This window comes from Nicotiana attenuata, chromosome 3, assembly GCF_001879085.1.
Source record: "Nicotiana attenuata strain UT chromosome 3, NIATTr2, whole genome shotgun sequence".
Taxonomy (NCBI): Eukaryota; Viridiplantae; Streptophyta; class Magnoliopsida; order Solanales; family Solanaceae; genus Nicotiana; species Nicotiana attenuata.
In genome coordinates this window covers 6069100-6084341 of record NC_031991.1, presented here as the reverse complement: position 1 = coordinate 6084341, position 15242 = coordinate 6069100, and the positions used below count along the sequence as shown (strand labels likewise).

At 41.1% G+C, this 15242-nt stretch overlaps 1 protein-coding gene and 1 non-coding gene across 2 annotated transcripts; both read right to left on the bottom strand.

Annotated features, from left to right (window-relative positions):
- TRNAA-UGC lies at positions 11610 to 11682 on the bottom strand. Its single transcript has one exon. It is a non-coding gene; the product is annotated as a tRNA-Ala (tRNA).
- LOC109223245 (dormancy-associated protein homolog 4-like) lies at positions 12314 to 14110 on the bottom strand. The gene is made up of 3 exons (XM_019387474.1): positions 13535 to 14110; positions 12718 to 12793; positions 12314 to 12535 (listed from the first exon to the last, which is right to left on the bottom strand). The coding sequence occupies exons 1-3, from the start codon at positions 13848 to 13850 to the stop codon at positions 12508 to 12510; spliced, it is 420 nt and encodes a 139-aa protein (XP_019243019.1). The 5' UTR covers positions 13851 to 14110; the 3' UTR covers positions 12314 to 12507.

Sequence of the window (15242 nt, the reverse complement as noted above, 5' to 3'; positions counted from 1 at the left end):
AGGTTAAGTATGAGCATCAGAGGCCTGGTGGTTTGTTTCAGAGGATTGAGCTTCCTGAGTGGAAGTGGGAGAGGATTACCATGGATTTCGTTACTGGACTTCCGATGACTCGGAAGAAGTTTGATGCTATTTGGGTCATTGTTGATAGGCTGACCAAGTCAGCGCATTTTATTCCTGTTGCAGCCACTTATTCATCGGAGAGGTTAGCTGAGATCTACATCCGAGAGATTGTTCGCCTTCATGGGGTGCCAGTATCTATCATTTCGGACCGGGGTACGCAGTTTACCTCGCGCTTCTGGAGAGCAGTTCAGCAGGAGTTGGGCACCCAGGTTCAGTTGTGCACCGCGTTCCATCCTCAGACGGACGGCCAGTCCGAGAGGACTATTCAGATATTGGAGGATATGCTCCGAGCCTGTGTCATTGATTTTGGAGGCTCGTGGGACCAGTTCTTACCTTTAGCAGAGTTCGCCTACAACAACAGCTACCAGTCCAGCATTCAGATAGCTCCGTATGAGGCGTTGTATGGTAGGCGATGTCGGTCTCCAGTCGGATGGTTTGAGCTGGGAGAGGCTCGGTTATTGGGTACAGATTTAGTTCAGGAGGCCTTGGACAAGGTCAAGATCATTCAGGACAGGCTTCGTTCGGCTCAGTCGCGGCAAAAGAGTTATGCGGATCGTAAGGTTCGAGATGTAGCTTTCATGGTTGGTGAGCGGGTCTTGCTCCGAGTGTCGCCTATGAAGGGCGTGATGAGATTTGGGAAGAAGGGCAAGCTTAGCCCTAGGTTCATTGGCCCATCTGAGATTCTCGATCGTGTGGGAGAGGTGGCTTACAGACTTGCCTTGCCGCCCAGCTTGTCAGCCGTGCATCCAGTGTTTCATGTGTCCATGCTTCGGAGGTATCACGGCGATCCAGCCCACGTGTTAGATTTCAGCACTGTCCAGTTGGACAAGGATCTGTCTTACGAGGAGGAGCCACTAGCCATTCTAGACTGGTAGATTCGGCAGTTGAGGTCGAAGAGTTTTCCATCAGTACGTGTGCAGTGGAGAGGTCAGCCTCCTGAGGCATCGACCTGGGACTCCGAGTCCGATATGCGGAGCCGTTATCCTCACCTATTCCCTGACTCAGGTACTTCTTTCTTTTGTCCGTTCGAGGACGAACGGTTATTTTAGAGGTGGAGAATGTGACGACCCAAAGGGTCATCACCGGACTTCCTCCTATCTCCGTGCTTCCGAGGCCTTGAAAACCTCGCTTTTAGTTGCCTCGATTTGCATGCGCAGTCCGGGCGCGAAGCCGGAAAGCGTTTATGTTGAAATATGTGAACTTTGTGAAAAAAATTTGAAGAATTTTGATATTAATATTGCTAAAGTTGACTTTAGTCAACATTTTTGGTAAACGGACCCGGACCCGTGATTTGGCGGTCCCGGAGGGTCCGTAGAAAATATGAGACTCGGTCATATGCCTGGAGTCGAATTTCGAGGTCGAGAGCCCGAGAAATGAATTTTTCTGTGAAATTGTTTTTCTGAAATTCTTAAGGAAAATGGAAATGAAAATTGATTAAAAGACTATGGTATCGGGCTCGTATTTTGGTTCCGACGCCCGGTACAAGTCTTAAATATGTGTTAAGCGCTTTCTGTAAAGTTTGGTCGGAATCGGACGTCATTTGACGTGTTTCGGACCTAAATATCTAAAGTTAGAAGTTTAAGAAGTTTGAAATGAAAATGATGATTTTGAGGCTTGATTCATGGATTTTGATGTTATTTAGGCGATTTGATCGCACGGTTAAGTTCGTAGGATGTTGTTGAGTTAGTCCATGTGTTGGGTTAGGAGCCCCGAGGGCTCGGGTGTGATTCGGATGTATTTTGGGATGGTTTTAGCCTTAGGAATGCTGCAGAAAACTGCTGTTGCTGGTGTCTGCTATCGCATACATTCTTCTGCTATCGCGTAGGGTTAATTGATCAGGCCCATTTTCTGTTCTATGCGATCGCATGAACTCCTCTGCGATCGCGTACCTTAGCCCCTTCATTCTTTGCGATCGCATTAAGCTTCCGTGATCGCGTTTCATTAAACCAACCCCGGTATGCATAGCCCTTTTCTTCTATGCGTTCGCATGACCCATTCTGCGATCGCAGTGGTCAATTTTCCCTTCCCCTATGCGATCGCATAGAGTAAATACGTCCAGTTATATTTTTATGTCCAGAACAGTAGCAGCACGGGATTTCTCATTTTTTTTCACACGAGCTCTTCTCTTAAACCCTCCATAGACGAAATTCAAGCTCTCCTTCCTCCATAACTCTTTGGGTAAGTAATCTTAACATCATTCCCTCATTATTTCTTCATCTAATTACTAATTTCCTAGCCCTAAATCATGAAATCAAAGTAGAAATTAAGGGTTTTGGGTAGAGTTAGGTTTTTGGGAATTTTGGGTGATTCAACCTCAATTTGGGGTCGAATCTTAAATTAAATTATATAATTGAACTCGTGGGGTTATGGGTGATTGAGTTTTGGTCCGAGCCTCGTGTTTGGACCATGTGGGACCGGTGTCGAATTTTGGTGTTTTTGGAAGAATGATAGGAATTTCATTTCTAGGCTATGGGATTATGTTTTTGAGCCCTTATTGATATTATTGAACTAATTATGCCTAGATATCATTGTTTCGGAGTTGGATTGTAGAGGAAAGGCGGTATTAGAGAGTTGATTGCTATTCTTGGACCGAGGTAAGTGTTTGTTCTAACTTTGGCTTGAGGGAATAAGATTAGGATGTTATTTGCTACTTGCTAAATGTGGAGTACGTGCATAGGCATGGTGACGGTTATCTATGCACCGGAGTCTAGCATGACCATGAGTCTTAATTGCTTTTAATTCAAATGATGTGACACAATTTCCTTGTTTAATTGATAAATTTCATATAATGTGAACGGTTGAGGAAGAATTGTGATTGGTATATTTTGGAGCGTTGGCTCGAACAAGAATGTGATAGTTGAGAAAGAAATGATTCAAAAGAGGATGTGTTGTGATTATTCCCTTGCCGGGACGTGTAGACTATTATTATGTACTCTCCCTTGTCGGGATATTTGGGCTGTTAGCTGTACCCTTGCCGGGTTAAAGTGTTATGTTGTCGAATTCCCCTAATGGGGCCTTCTTTACAAAGTCAGATATTTTGAATTATAAAATGGGATCGTGTGGCACGCCGACCACTTATATACTATAATATGGGATCGTGTGGCACGCCGACCACTTATATATTATGAAAATGGGATCGTGTGGCGCGCCGACCACTTATATATATTAAGAAATGGGATCGTGTGGCACGCCGACCACTTATATACTATAATATGGGATCGTGTGGCATGCCGACCACTTATATATTATGAAAATGGGATTGTGTGGCACGCCGTCCACTTATGAATTAAGAAATGGGATCGTGTGGTCGTCGTCCGACCGACTTATATACTATGTAGCTAAGATNGTGATTATTCCCTTGCCGGGACGTGTAGACTATTATTATGTACTCTCCCTTGTCGGGATATTTGGGCTGTTAGTTGTACCCTTGCTGGGTTAAAGTGTTATGTTGTCGAATTCCCCTAATGGGGCCTTCTTTACAAAGTCAGATATTTTGAATTATAAAATGGGATCGTGTGGCACGCCGACCACTTATATATTATGAAAATGGGATCGTGTGGTACGCCGACCACTTATATATATTAAGAAATAGGATCGTGTGGCACGCCGACCACTTATATACTATAATATGGGATCGTGTGGCACGCCGACCACTTATATATTATGAAAATGGGATCGTGTGGCACGCCGTCCACTTATGAATTAAGAAATGGGATCGTGTGGCGCGTCGACCACTTATATATATGAGCTAAGATATTGAGATAGTTTCGTCGTTATATCCACTGATCTGTATTCGCTGTATTTTTCCCGAGCATGCCCCCTTCCCCTTTTTAGTTGATATTTTCTGTTGTTATTTTCTGTTGCCTTGTATACATTTATCTGCACAGGTTGTTTTTGGTAGGCCCTGTCTAGCCTCGTCACTACTTCGCCGGGGTTAGGCCAGGCACTTACCAGCACATTAGGTCGGTTGTGCTGATGCTACACTTCTGTGCTTTTTGCACAGATCATAGTACCGGAGCAGGAGCCTTTGGTCAGCAGTAGGAGCGTTGGGAGCTTACTTCAGTCCGGAGATTCCGAGGTAGCTTGCTGGCGTCCGCATGGCCCGGAGTCTCTCTTATCTCTGTCTTTCGTTTGATTTCCCTTGTATCGGATCAGACAGTACTGTATACTCATTCAGACTTTGTATTTAGCATTCAGTAGAAGTTCGTGAGTTAGTGACACCAGATCTGGGTAGAGTTGTATGTGAATTCCGTACTTGGTTTCTGTTAATTATGTTTCGAGATTTCCGCTTTTATGTTAATTGCCTCGTTCTTCTTTATTTTGCTAATGATAATGAGAAAAGTGTTAAATTAATTGGCTTGCCTAGCTCCTATCAGTAGGCGCCATCACGACTCCCGAGGGTGGGAAATCCGGGTCGTGACAACAATGCCCCAACCCAGGCTTACTACACGAGACCCCAGCATTAAAACCACACTGACTAAGACCCATAAGCCGCTGAATACTCTCTCAAATATTCCCAGAAACACCACACTCCAGAATACTTTACTCTGAAGAACTTCCCGTGAATATAAATCCGTTACCTTTACCTTCCTGATACTGATACCTAGAATCCCATAATTAACATAGGAATACCACAAGTCTTGACCTCCTCCAATGAAAACTCAATCTCTAACCACACCTACAACTTTACAATACCTGATTGTTTCCTGTAGAATCCTTAACACATTAGAGCCATTCTCGAGAGCCATTCACTCTTCTTCAACTGTAATTTACCTGATCAAATGAACAGAACCACCTGCACCTCATTAGCATTCTGATACCGCAAGATGTAGCCCCATCTCAATACAACCAAGCAACCTCCTGCTCTATGCACCGAGCATCCTTTACCAACGACAACTTAAGACATCCCATGATTCTCTTACCCTATGAAGCATAATATGACCTTTGCCAAAATTCTTCCTTTACTCGAACCATCCTCGGTCTCTACCTCCGCTAGCCATAACTGATTCACCCGCACGCCTCAAACTGGAACCAACATAGCACCTAACCGTGCAATCAACTACTCACAGCAGACTCCCCCACTTGGCTCGGAGCCATTGATCAAAATACACTCAATAACTTATAACACTTATACTCTATCGATGCCACAATACCATAGTGAGATTAATCTCAAATCCTTTATAAGCTTGTGAAAACAAAGATCATCTAGTACTTTAAATATTCGGCAAATCTCGCACCCATTCTCGCAACAGTTAAGCCCACTCTCTTAAGCGACCCGAAATTTCAAATTTCAACACGTACTTTTCACTTGCACATGAGATCTTCTAATATACACATAGGGATCACACAACCTTAGAACACTCCGCAGGAGATAACCCACCTGCTTTGCCTCCAACTAACATTTCTGCATACCTTCCACCGTCATAACTGTACGCAGTCACTTAGTCTTCCTGAGTCTGAACTCATCCGCAACATGAAATTTACTTCACTCTCAACTGGAAAACACGAAAAGATCCTTCACACGCCCATAACTCGGGGCCACACATCCACTCACAATGGAAATCAAACACTTAATGGTTCATCTATCATCCAGCAGACCTTCCTCGTCACTTCCAAGTCATATAGATACATCTCGCAGTACCAACATACTCATCACGTAGCTATCCAGCCGTCACTTCCACTAATAGGGACAATACCGAACATATAAGTTCAAAACACTTACTCACACAGTCAGCACCTCGGTGCTCAAGCCATAGGCAAAGATCCGGCCTCAAGTCCTCCGGACTGGCCCAACATCAAACTCACAAAGATCACGTCTCGCCCCTTGATCAGGGAATCACAAGCCGTCAAGGCACATCTGATACTGAGCGCTCATGCGCGCATACGAACGCGTGGAAGGAATTTCAAGAGTTACTTTTCAAGCTAAATCAAGGACGCACGATAAGAATTCAAGGATGTGAAGTTTTCCTAAAGGTTCTGCAGCCTCTCGAGGATAAATACAGACGTCTCCGTACCGATCCGCGAGACTCTACTAAACCTGCTCATGACTCGTGAGACCTAGTAACCTAGGCTCTGATACCAACTTGTCACGACCCAAACCCCGCTCCGGTCATGATGGCGCCTCTCGTGAAGACAAGGCCAGCCAAAAACCCATATCGCCTTTTCAAAATCAAACATTAATAAACAGTTTAAATACGATTTAATGATATAATTAACGGAGGCACAACCCGACACAGCCCAAACCGGGGTGTAACAAGTCACGGGCGTCTATTAGAGTGTAAATCCAACTACAAGGTCTAAAATGTACAAATCCGGAATAATGAACAAAGAGAGAAAAACGGTGCTGCGAACGCTGGCAGTCACCTCGTTAACTCCTATAACTCTGCCTCTGATCAGCCAAAACCCGCTACCGGGTGAATAAATACCTGCATCTGCACACGAGGCGTAGGGAGTAAAGTGAGTACTCCAACTCAGTGAGTAATAAAGGTAAATAACAACTGAGCAGTAAGAAATCACGTAAAGCAACCAACATGCTGTATAGAAGCAGTGTACAATCCTTTGAGAAAACAGTGAAACTGTGAAATCTTTAGAAATATCTTGGCTCAGTTTAAACCTCTTTTGAAAATGATCTTTTCAACAGTTACGAGATGATTTCAAACAGTTAGTGCCAATAAAATCCGCCCCCTCGGGCACAAATACCACATAACAGGTAAAATGACAAGCAAATAGAAAAGATGAACACATGAAAGTTCGCCCCTCGGGCAATATCTCAGAACAGTACCAGCCCCTCGGGCTACCTCACAATCACTCGTATCAGCCCCTCGGGCTACCTCACCATCACTCATATCAGCCCCTCGGGCTCACTCTTATCATAGTATCAATCACTCAGAACAATGGGTACCCGCGCTCACTGTGGGTGTGCAGACTCCGGAGGGGCCCCTTTCGGCCCAAGCGCTATATCAATCCACCTCGTGGCATCATCACTCGGCCTCCCATCACTCGGCACTCGGCCTCCCATCACTCGGCACTCGGCCTCACATCACTCAAGCCACTTTGTGGCATATAAATGTATCTCAGGCCCTCGGCCTCATGTCACTCAGCATATCCTCACATATGGTCCTCGTCCTCACTCAGTCTGAAAGTCATCACAAGCCCCTCGGGCATTTGTAAAACAGTAGTTCTCAGCCCAAAATATCATTTAAGTTTCAAATCTGAGTAAGAGTGGCTGAGTTTGTAAAACAATAGATATCAACAGGACTGAGTTCATGTATAAGTCAAAACAGTGAGGAAAACAGTGATAAAAACTTCCCGAAGGGTTCAAATAATTGGCACGAAGTCCAAATATGGCAGTCAGCCCAAATCGTGATGATAACAAATAAGTTTCAGTCAAATATGAGGTAAAATCATCAATTGGGACGGACCAAGTCACAATCCCCAACAGTGCTCTACCCCACGCTCGCCATCCGGCAAGTCACCTCAATATAGCACAACGATGTGCAATCCGGGGTTTCAAACCCTCAGAATATCATTTACAATCATTACTCACCTCGAACCGGCGAAATCTCTAGCTCGCGACGCCTTTGCTCCTCAAATCGGCCTCCACGCGCGTCGAATCTACCCAAAATCAGAGCGAATACATCATAATATGCTAAGGGAACAAAGCCCAAGCGAAAACAATTAATTACGGGCACAAATTCCGAAATTACCAAAACCCGAGCCCCGGGCCCACTTCTCGAAACTCAGAAATTTTCACATCATTAGATTCCTTATCTTCGCACGAGTTCATACATATCAAAAGTTCTCAATTCCGACCTCAAATGGTCCTTCAAATCCCAATTTCAAAGTCCAATTTCTCAAGCCCTAGTTCTTCAATTTTAGGCTTAGTTTCCATGAATTTCTAGGTGGATTTCACAATATACTCAAGTTTTAAGACCAAGATTCTTACCTCAAATCGATTCCTCTTGAATCCCTCTTTCATCTCCTCCAAAAATCTCCAAAAACGAGCAGCCATGGGTGAAAATAGACCCAAAATCGCGGACCAGGTGACTTAAAAACATTCTGCCCAGCAACTCCAAATCCTTCTTCGCGATCGCGACCAAGGCCACGCGATCGCGAAGCACAAAAATCCAAGGCTTCAAAAATACTCAATGCAAGCGCGATGCTCCCTCTGCGAACGCGATGCTCTTTATCCCAAACTTACGCGAACGCGGACCAGCCTATGCGAACGCGAAGAACAAATCCACTGGGTCCCCAAATCCTTATACGCGAACGCGTACTCACAACCGCGATCGCGAAGCTTCCACCTCCAAAACTACGCGAACGCGAACCCATTACTGCGAACGCGAAGAGCTAACCTGGGCCAACGAAAAATCCCTCTACGCGATCGCGAGACTTCCCGCGATCGCGAAGGCCATTTCTTCTGCAACAGCTGAGATGAAAATCTGCAACTCCAAAATGCCAAAAATGGTCCGATTAACCATCCGAAACTCACCCGAGGCCCCCGGGACCTCAACCAAAAATACCAACACGCCCTAAAACCTCATTCAAACTTGTGCCAATCATCAAAACACCTCAAACAACACTAAACCCATCGAATTTTATTGAATTCAAGCTCAAGTTCTTTTAAAACTTCCGAAATACACTTTCGATCAAAAACCCGACCAAACGACGTCCGAATGACCTGAAATTTTGCACACACATCACAAATGACGTAACGAAGCTACAGCAACTCTCAGAATCCCATTCCGACCCTCGTATCAAAACCTCAACTACCAACCGGAAGTCGCCAAAATACTAACTTCGCCAAAACAAGCTAATTTCTACACCGGACCTCCAAAACCAATTCCGATCACGCTCCTAAGTCATAAATCACCCAACGAAGCTAACCAAATCATAAAAATTCCGATCCGAGCTCATATACAGATAAGTCAACTCTTGGTCAAACCTTTCAAATTCAAAGCTTTCAACTGAGACTGTTCTTCCAAATTCATTCCGATTTTCCTGAAAACCAAAACCAACGATCTACATCAGTCATAATGCATTACACGGGGCGAGTCATGCCCGAGAACTGGCAATCAAAGTGCAAAACTCAAAACGAACGGTCGGGTCGTTACATTTATATAGTATGGGAGTCCTACTCTCGGTACAACTCTATAAAAGGTAAAAAATCTTCTGATTAACTGATTGCCGGTTCTTCACCGATACGTGCCGAGATCCCTGCCATGATATCCGGCCGGTCATGGATATTACGGCTTTCTGTTGGTCGTGCTTGATTGCCCGACAATGTTCTTCGAAGTCATTCAAGGCTCAGACCGATCTCGAACCATGACTCCGATATTCTCGAGTATGGGCGTCATGCACCGGATTCTGACTCGATGAGACCTTTGCCTCGATTCTGGTCCCTTGTTATCATGGCTCGAGCTTGACTTATCTTATCGGAGACCGGGATATACCATGAGCCCGATTTTACCCGTATACAAGCACTATATCTTAGTTATGCATTAAGTATTGAATTACTGTGATTGGCATAATGTTTAACCTTTAATTTGTGTAAAGTGATCGACATTAATTTAGTCTTTGGACTTATAGATCGGATGAAATTTAGTACATAAATCAAACAAACTGCATTCATAGCTAGACTCCGCCAATTAATTATTTATTTCAAAGTGTTTTAAAGGCGGGGCGTTTTATTTAATATGGAGCGAGCCGTAAGCCCCGAGGCATGGGGTGTAAGCCCCATTGATCTTTAAATTTAATTTATAAATTAATAAAATAGCATAATAACCACTTCGAGAAAATGTAAAAATAATTAAAATAACTAATAAAAAATAAAATATCTAGCATTTTTTTATAAATATAAACAATGCAAGTGTTAAAGTTATTATGAGATAAAAACCAACAATACCGTCTTATCTTTTAATCAATTAAAAAATTATAATTTCTTTAAAAAATATTTATATGGATGAATAAAATTTTAATCTTTCACTTATTAAAGAATTTTGAGTGTCAATAATGCTAATTAGGAAATTCGACGCATAATTTATGTTAGGAACTATTAGGTGAGTCTCGAGCGTTGAGCGTTTGGCATGTTTCGGGTGCACAATCGGGCGCTTGAGGCGTAATAAGCCTCATACTATTAAGCCCCATACATGAGCTTTACGGCATTTTGATAGTGCCCCGCCCCAGGAAGAGCCCTGGGCACGTTCCAAGAAAACCTTTTAAAACACTAATTTCAACTCCCCTTTCTTTTGACAATTAAATTTAACAAATGTTTGACTTCATTCTAAATATTCTTATAATTCACAGTCTAAATTGTTGGCATGTTAGGTGGCCATTCTATATGTTTTGATCGAGTTGACAACCCACAATGATATCAGTCCAGCCAAAAAATATTACTAGAATCGTTAGATTGATTGTACGTAGATTCATTATAAAATGAATATTAAATTTCATCTTCAAAGCATCTGAAAAGATTAAAATGAAATGGTTAGATTAGAAATTAGTTCTCCAGTCCAAACACAAAAGTAATATTCCTTAAACCAAGGGAGTAATTGTTTTTAATTACATCTACTTCCATCGCACAAACCTATTTAACCTAGTTTCTTAAATATAACTCAAGTATAATTAATATAATCAAGAAAAAATTCATTTTGTTTTTCCAAAATTCAAACATGAAATCTCATTATGGACTCCGACCTTGCTTTGCTATGGCACCTATATCAGCAGACAAGTTAGGATCTTTTTATGTTAAAACCGTATCATAGAATATATAATAGCTTGGCCTTGGAAAGTATTGTGCTCTAAAAAGTACTAATTTGTCGTGTAATTTTGCTAGTGACTCTACTATCTTTAGACATGATTATCCCAATGGGATATCAAAATTATTTGGTATTCAGAAAATGGAGACTGATAATCAATTCCCGTTCCAATCGTGTTGTTTAGTATTAGATAATTGAGTAAATTTTTCCCACATCTCATCCGAATACTTTGTTATTTAAGTAAAAATAAGGCCAAACGACCCCGGATAATTGTGTTGTCCGACTTTTCCATTTAGACACTTGAATTTGGCTTAGTACCTACTGAACACTTAGGGGTCGTTTGGTACATAAGATAAAAATAATAATCTCGGGATAAAGTTTGGGATTAACTTTATCTCAAGTTTAGTTTGGGGTTTTAGTTAATCCCGGAATAAATTTTGCACTAAAATAGTGGGATTAACTATCCCATATAAAAGGTGGATAACTAATCCCATGGGATATCCTACCATTATACCAAACGACCCCTTTTACATTAGTAATGTGATTATTGAGATAGGTTGTTTTTAGTACAAATATATTCTTAGTGCACTTATTCAGTCCTAGTCAAGAGAAAAACCAATCAAAGTTGGCGCTAGAGATCACAAATGGTGTAAAGCTTATGAGATAGATGTATTATAACCAATAAAAGTGAGTTTGGGATAAAATATGGAAACAAAAATTACAAAAGGTAAATGGAGATGCGGGGGATCGAACCCCGTGCCTCTCGCATGCAAAGCGAGCGCTCTACCATTTGAGCTACATCCCCGATTGATTATTTAGTTTGTAGTTTTGTTATTCATAATCTTACTTGCAAGTATCATGCGGAATTATGTGAAATATCAACCTCTCGACTGATACTTATTTGCCTTGACGAAGCCATAATTAAGAGCTACCTCGTTTTATATACAAGACAATTGAACCAACGAATTAAACTAAACTGGAGCTTTATTGATTAAATAATTACATAAAACTCACATCCGTCTAGACAGATAGCAGCTCCAAAAGAGAGCCAATATCCACTAAAATAACAAAAAGAAAAAAAAAAAAAAAAAAAAACAGCTCGGTGCACTAAGCTGCCGCTATGCGCGAGGTCCGGGGAAGGGCCGGACCACAAGGATCTATTGTACGCAGCCAGCTTACCCTGCATTTCTGCAAGAGGCTGTTTCCACAGCTCAAACCCGTGACCTCCTGGTCACATGGCAGTAACATTACCGGTTACGCCAAGGCTCCTTTTATAAAATAACAAAGAAAAAGGCATCGCTCCAGACAGATGGAGGAAGCAAGTTACAAGAAAAATCAACTCTCCTACTTCTAGTTTTCTCTCTCCCTGATATTAACATAAATGATGCAGTGGTTCTTCAGTACTGAAAGAACCTACTTATTCTGGTAATATATGGTATTATATATATACTAGTATTATATATATCTAGAAACAAATATGTACAGAATAATTATATATGCACAACAACATTGGAAATCCGATTAGCAGCCCGTAACGTAACCTAGATCTCTATCAGTTTGTTTGTGCACGGCCTTTAGCAGTCATTTCTTCACACACATAAAAAGTTGTTTTTTCAATTGATCTATCTCGTCAACGATCCCAAGCACTCAGCACGATCCTGAAAAACAATCCAAATCCACCATTATTGTATGAGAAAGCACATCAGAGAAAAGAAAAGATGCATGCATGCATGCAGCTTTTAGAAACTAGAAAAAGAGAAGCGCAAATAATCAGATATGGCTGAATTATATATATATTTATATATATATATATATAAGGAGGGCAAAGGATAAAAAGTACCAATCATAGTTTGGAGATCGTTCCCTGTTTGTTTTTCCCTTCGGTTGCTTTTTGTAATACCTCCGTGGTGAACTTGCTATAGGAAAACCGAGAAAGGAAAAAAAAAACATTAATTAAACACTTAATAATAAACCGAGAAAAAAATAGCCATTTATTAAACACCAAACACCTCAAAAGCGGAAGAAAAAAAAGAGAGAAAAAGTTCAAACTTATCCTTCTACTATATAAAACATTTTAATTTTACTCTTAGATATATTTTGGAGTCATTCATATTCTTATTATAGGCAAATTGTCTCATATTTAATATTTAACTTCGAATTTAATTAACAGAGCTCAAATGTGGTCCTTAGTCAAAATGTCTAATTTTACCCTTCCACTGGTGGCATGGTTTAAAATTGTCTTTTGTTATACTTCAAGATTGAAAATCCGTTAGGATTAAGAATTATAAATACGAGACGATATGCTAAAATCTGTTAATTAGCATTACATTAGCCCTCATGTTGCATCGGTTTTAGCTTTTTCGTGTGATTTGTAGGTCATGAATTCGAACAGTGAAGCAGTTACTAATACTTATATTAAGGTAGGCTATTTACATCACATCCTTAGGGTGCGGCCCTTTCTAACCCTGCTACGGAATACTATGTGCCAGTGCATCAGACATGAGACGACATGCTAATAAAATGATATGAATGACATCAAAATATGTTGGAGGATGTAGTTAATTAATTAGATACCTATGGAAGAGAGATATTTTTGATCATTTTCTATTTAAAATGGGGTGGGGGAAACTAGCAATAATTATGGAAAGAGGACTAACGTGCAAATGGGGAAGTGGGAGCGCTAGAAGTAGCAGGGGAAGATGGTGCAGATCCAGAATCAGGCGTAGCGTTGACACTTCGTGATGCAGAAGTTGAATTGCTGCGGAGAATCGTAATGCTCCGGGAAATCGGGATCGGATTATCACTATCGACGGCGACGGCGACGGCGTTGTGGTGGCGAAACTTGGTGGGGGACGACGGAGCACTAGAGGCAGTACGGCCAGAGAAAGTATTAAACTTGCGGAGTTTGCTTAGGCCTGAATCTGGTGCAGGTCCAGCAAGTGTATCATCCCACAATTTGTGAAGAAAACCCATAATCGATGAATAATCCAATGATCTAAATAAAAACAACCCCTAATAATTTAAATCTTTTTTTTTCTTTTTTGTTTTCGTAATTTCGATATTTATTGTAGTAATTCTTTTTGTAACAACCGTAAGGAGGTGATGCTACGTCTGTATATATATATGTAAGGAACTATATATGGCGGGGGACACCACCCGAATGCGACTGTTACAACTTCACAAAGAGAGAGTGAAATTAAAGAAATAAAATTAGATGACGAAATTAATTAATTAATTAATTTGATGTTTTAGTAAAGAGAGGCTTTTTATAGGAGAAATTAGAGAATGGAGATGGAGACGGATAAGGTAAGATTTTGATGGCTAAGCACATGAGAGGAAGCAGTGGATGTCCGCTTGATATGGCTTTGTCTCAAGCCATTGAAATTTTAACTGGAAATGAGAATATTAATGAATGGGCCATTTGCTCTATAATTAGAAAAATGCTCTCTGTCATGCATTATTTTGCTCTATAATTGGAAAAGCGTTTTGACTCGTGCAATAAGAATACTTACCAAGTGAAAATTTCACGGTATAGCCATTTTTCGGACTGGTCAATCAAAAATAGCCACCATTTTGCTGCAATAGAGACCGGTCCAGCATAATATACTGGAGTTTCGGTGCACTTGTGTATGAACTCCAGCATATTATGCTGGACCGGTATACTTTGCTGGCTCCAGTATAATATACTGGAGACTGGAGCACTGATGCTCCAAACTCCAGTATATTATACTGGACCATTATACTTGCTGGAACTCCAGTATATTATGCTGGAGTTCTAGTGTATTTATGCTGGAACTCCATCATATTATGCTGGAGTTCCAGCATACTATCCTGGAACTCCAGTATAATATGCTGGAGTTCAAGTATACTTATGCTGGAACTCCAGCACAATATACTGGAGTATTTTCCGGGTTTTGAACAGTATTTTCGCTCAGATTTATCTTTACATAAAAAGTAGCTAAATTTCGATTACTTTTGAAATTGGGCTATTTTTGAACGATCAGTTGTAAATCTGGCTATTTTTAAAAATCACCCGAAAATTAGCCTACATGTTGGATTAAAATTCACTACCAAGGGTAGAGAGATAGAATTTCTCTACCTTTAATCAAAAATCTCAGGTTCAAATACTAAAAATAAAAAATATTCTAGTAGAGAACGCTTATGAACATATATTAAAAGAATGAAGAGAATTTGATTCAAATTTTAATTTTGTGGGTTTCAAAGCCCTAATTTGTAGGAGAGTTGGGGCCAAGTTGACGTGGTCATACTCATCTGCTCTTATTTTGTTAGAACACGTTATTGGATAAGATTGAAACTCTTGTTGAAAAGTTGCTGTGGTGGGAGCTGGGGAGGTTTCCTATCTAG

What these genes read in the sequence shown, in the direction of transcription:
- LOC109223245 (XM_019387474.1), bottom strand. Translation starts at nt 13,850, where the DNA reads ATGGGTTTTCTTCACAAATTGTGGGATGATACACTTGCTGGACCTGCA. An exon ending in TCCCACTTCCCCATTTGCAC is followed by an intron (nt 12,794 to 13,534) that starts GTTAGTCCTCTT and finishes GTTTTCCTATAG; the next exon opens with CAAGTTCACCACGGAGGTAT. An exon ending in CGATCTCCAAACTATGATTG is followed by an intron (nt 12,536 to 12,717) that starts GTACTTTTTATC and finishes ATTGTTTTTCAG; the next exon opens with GATCGTGCTGAGTGCTTGGG.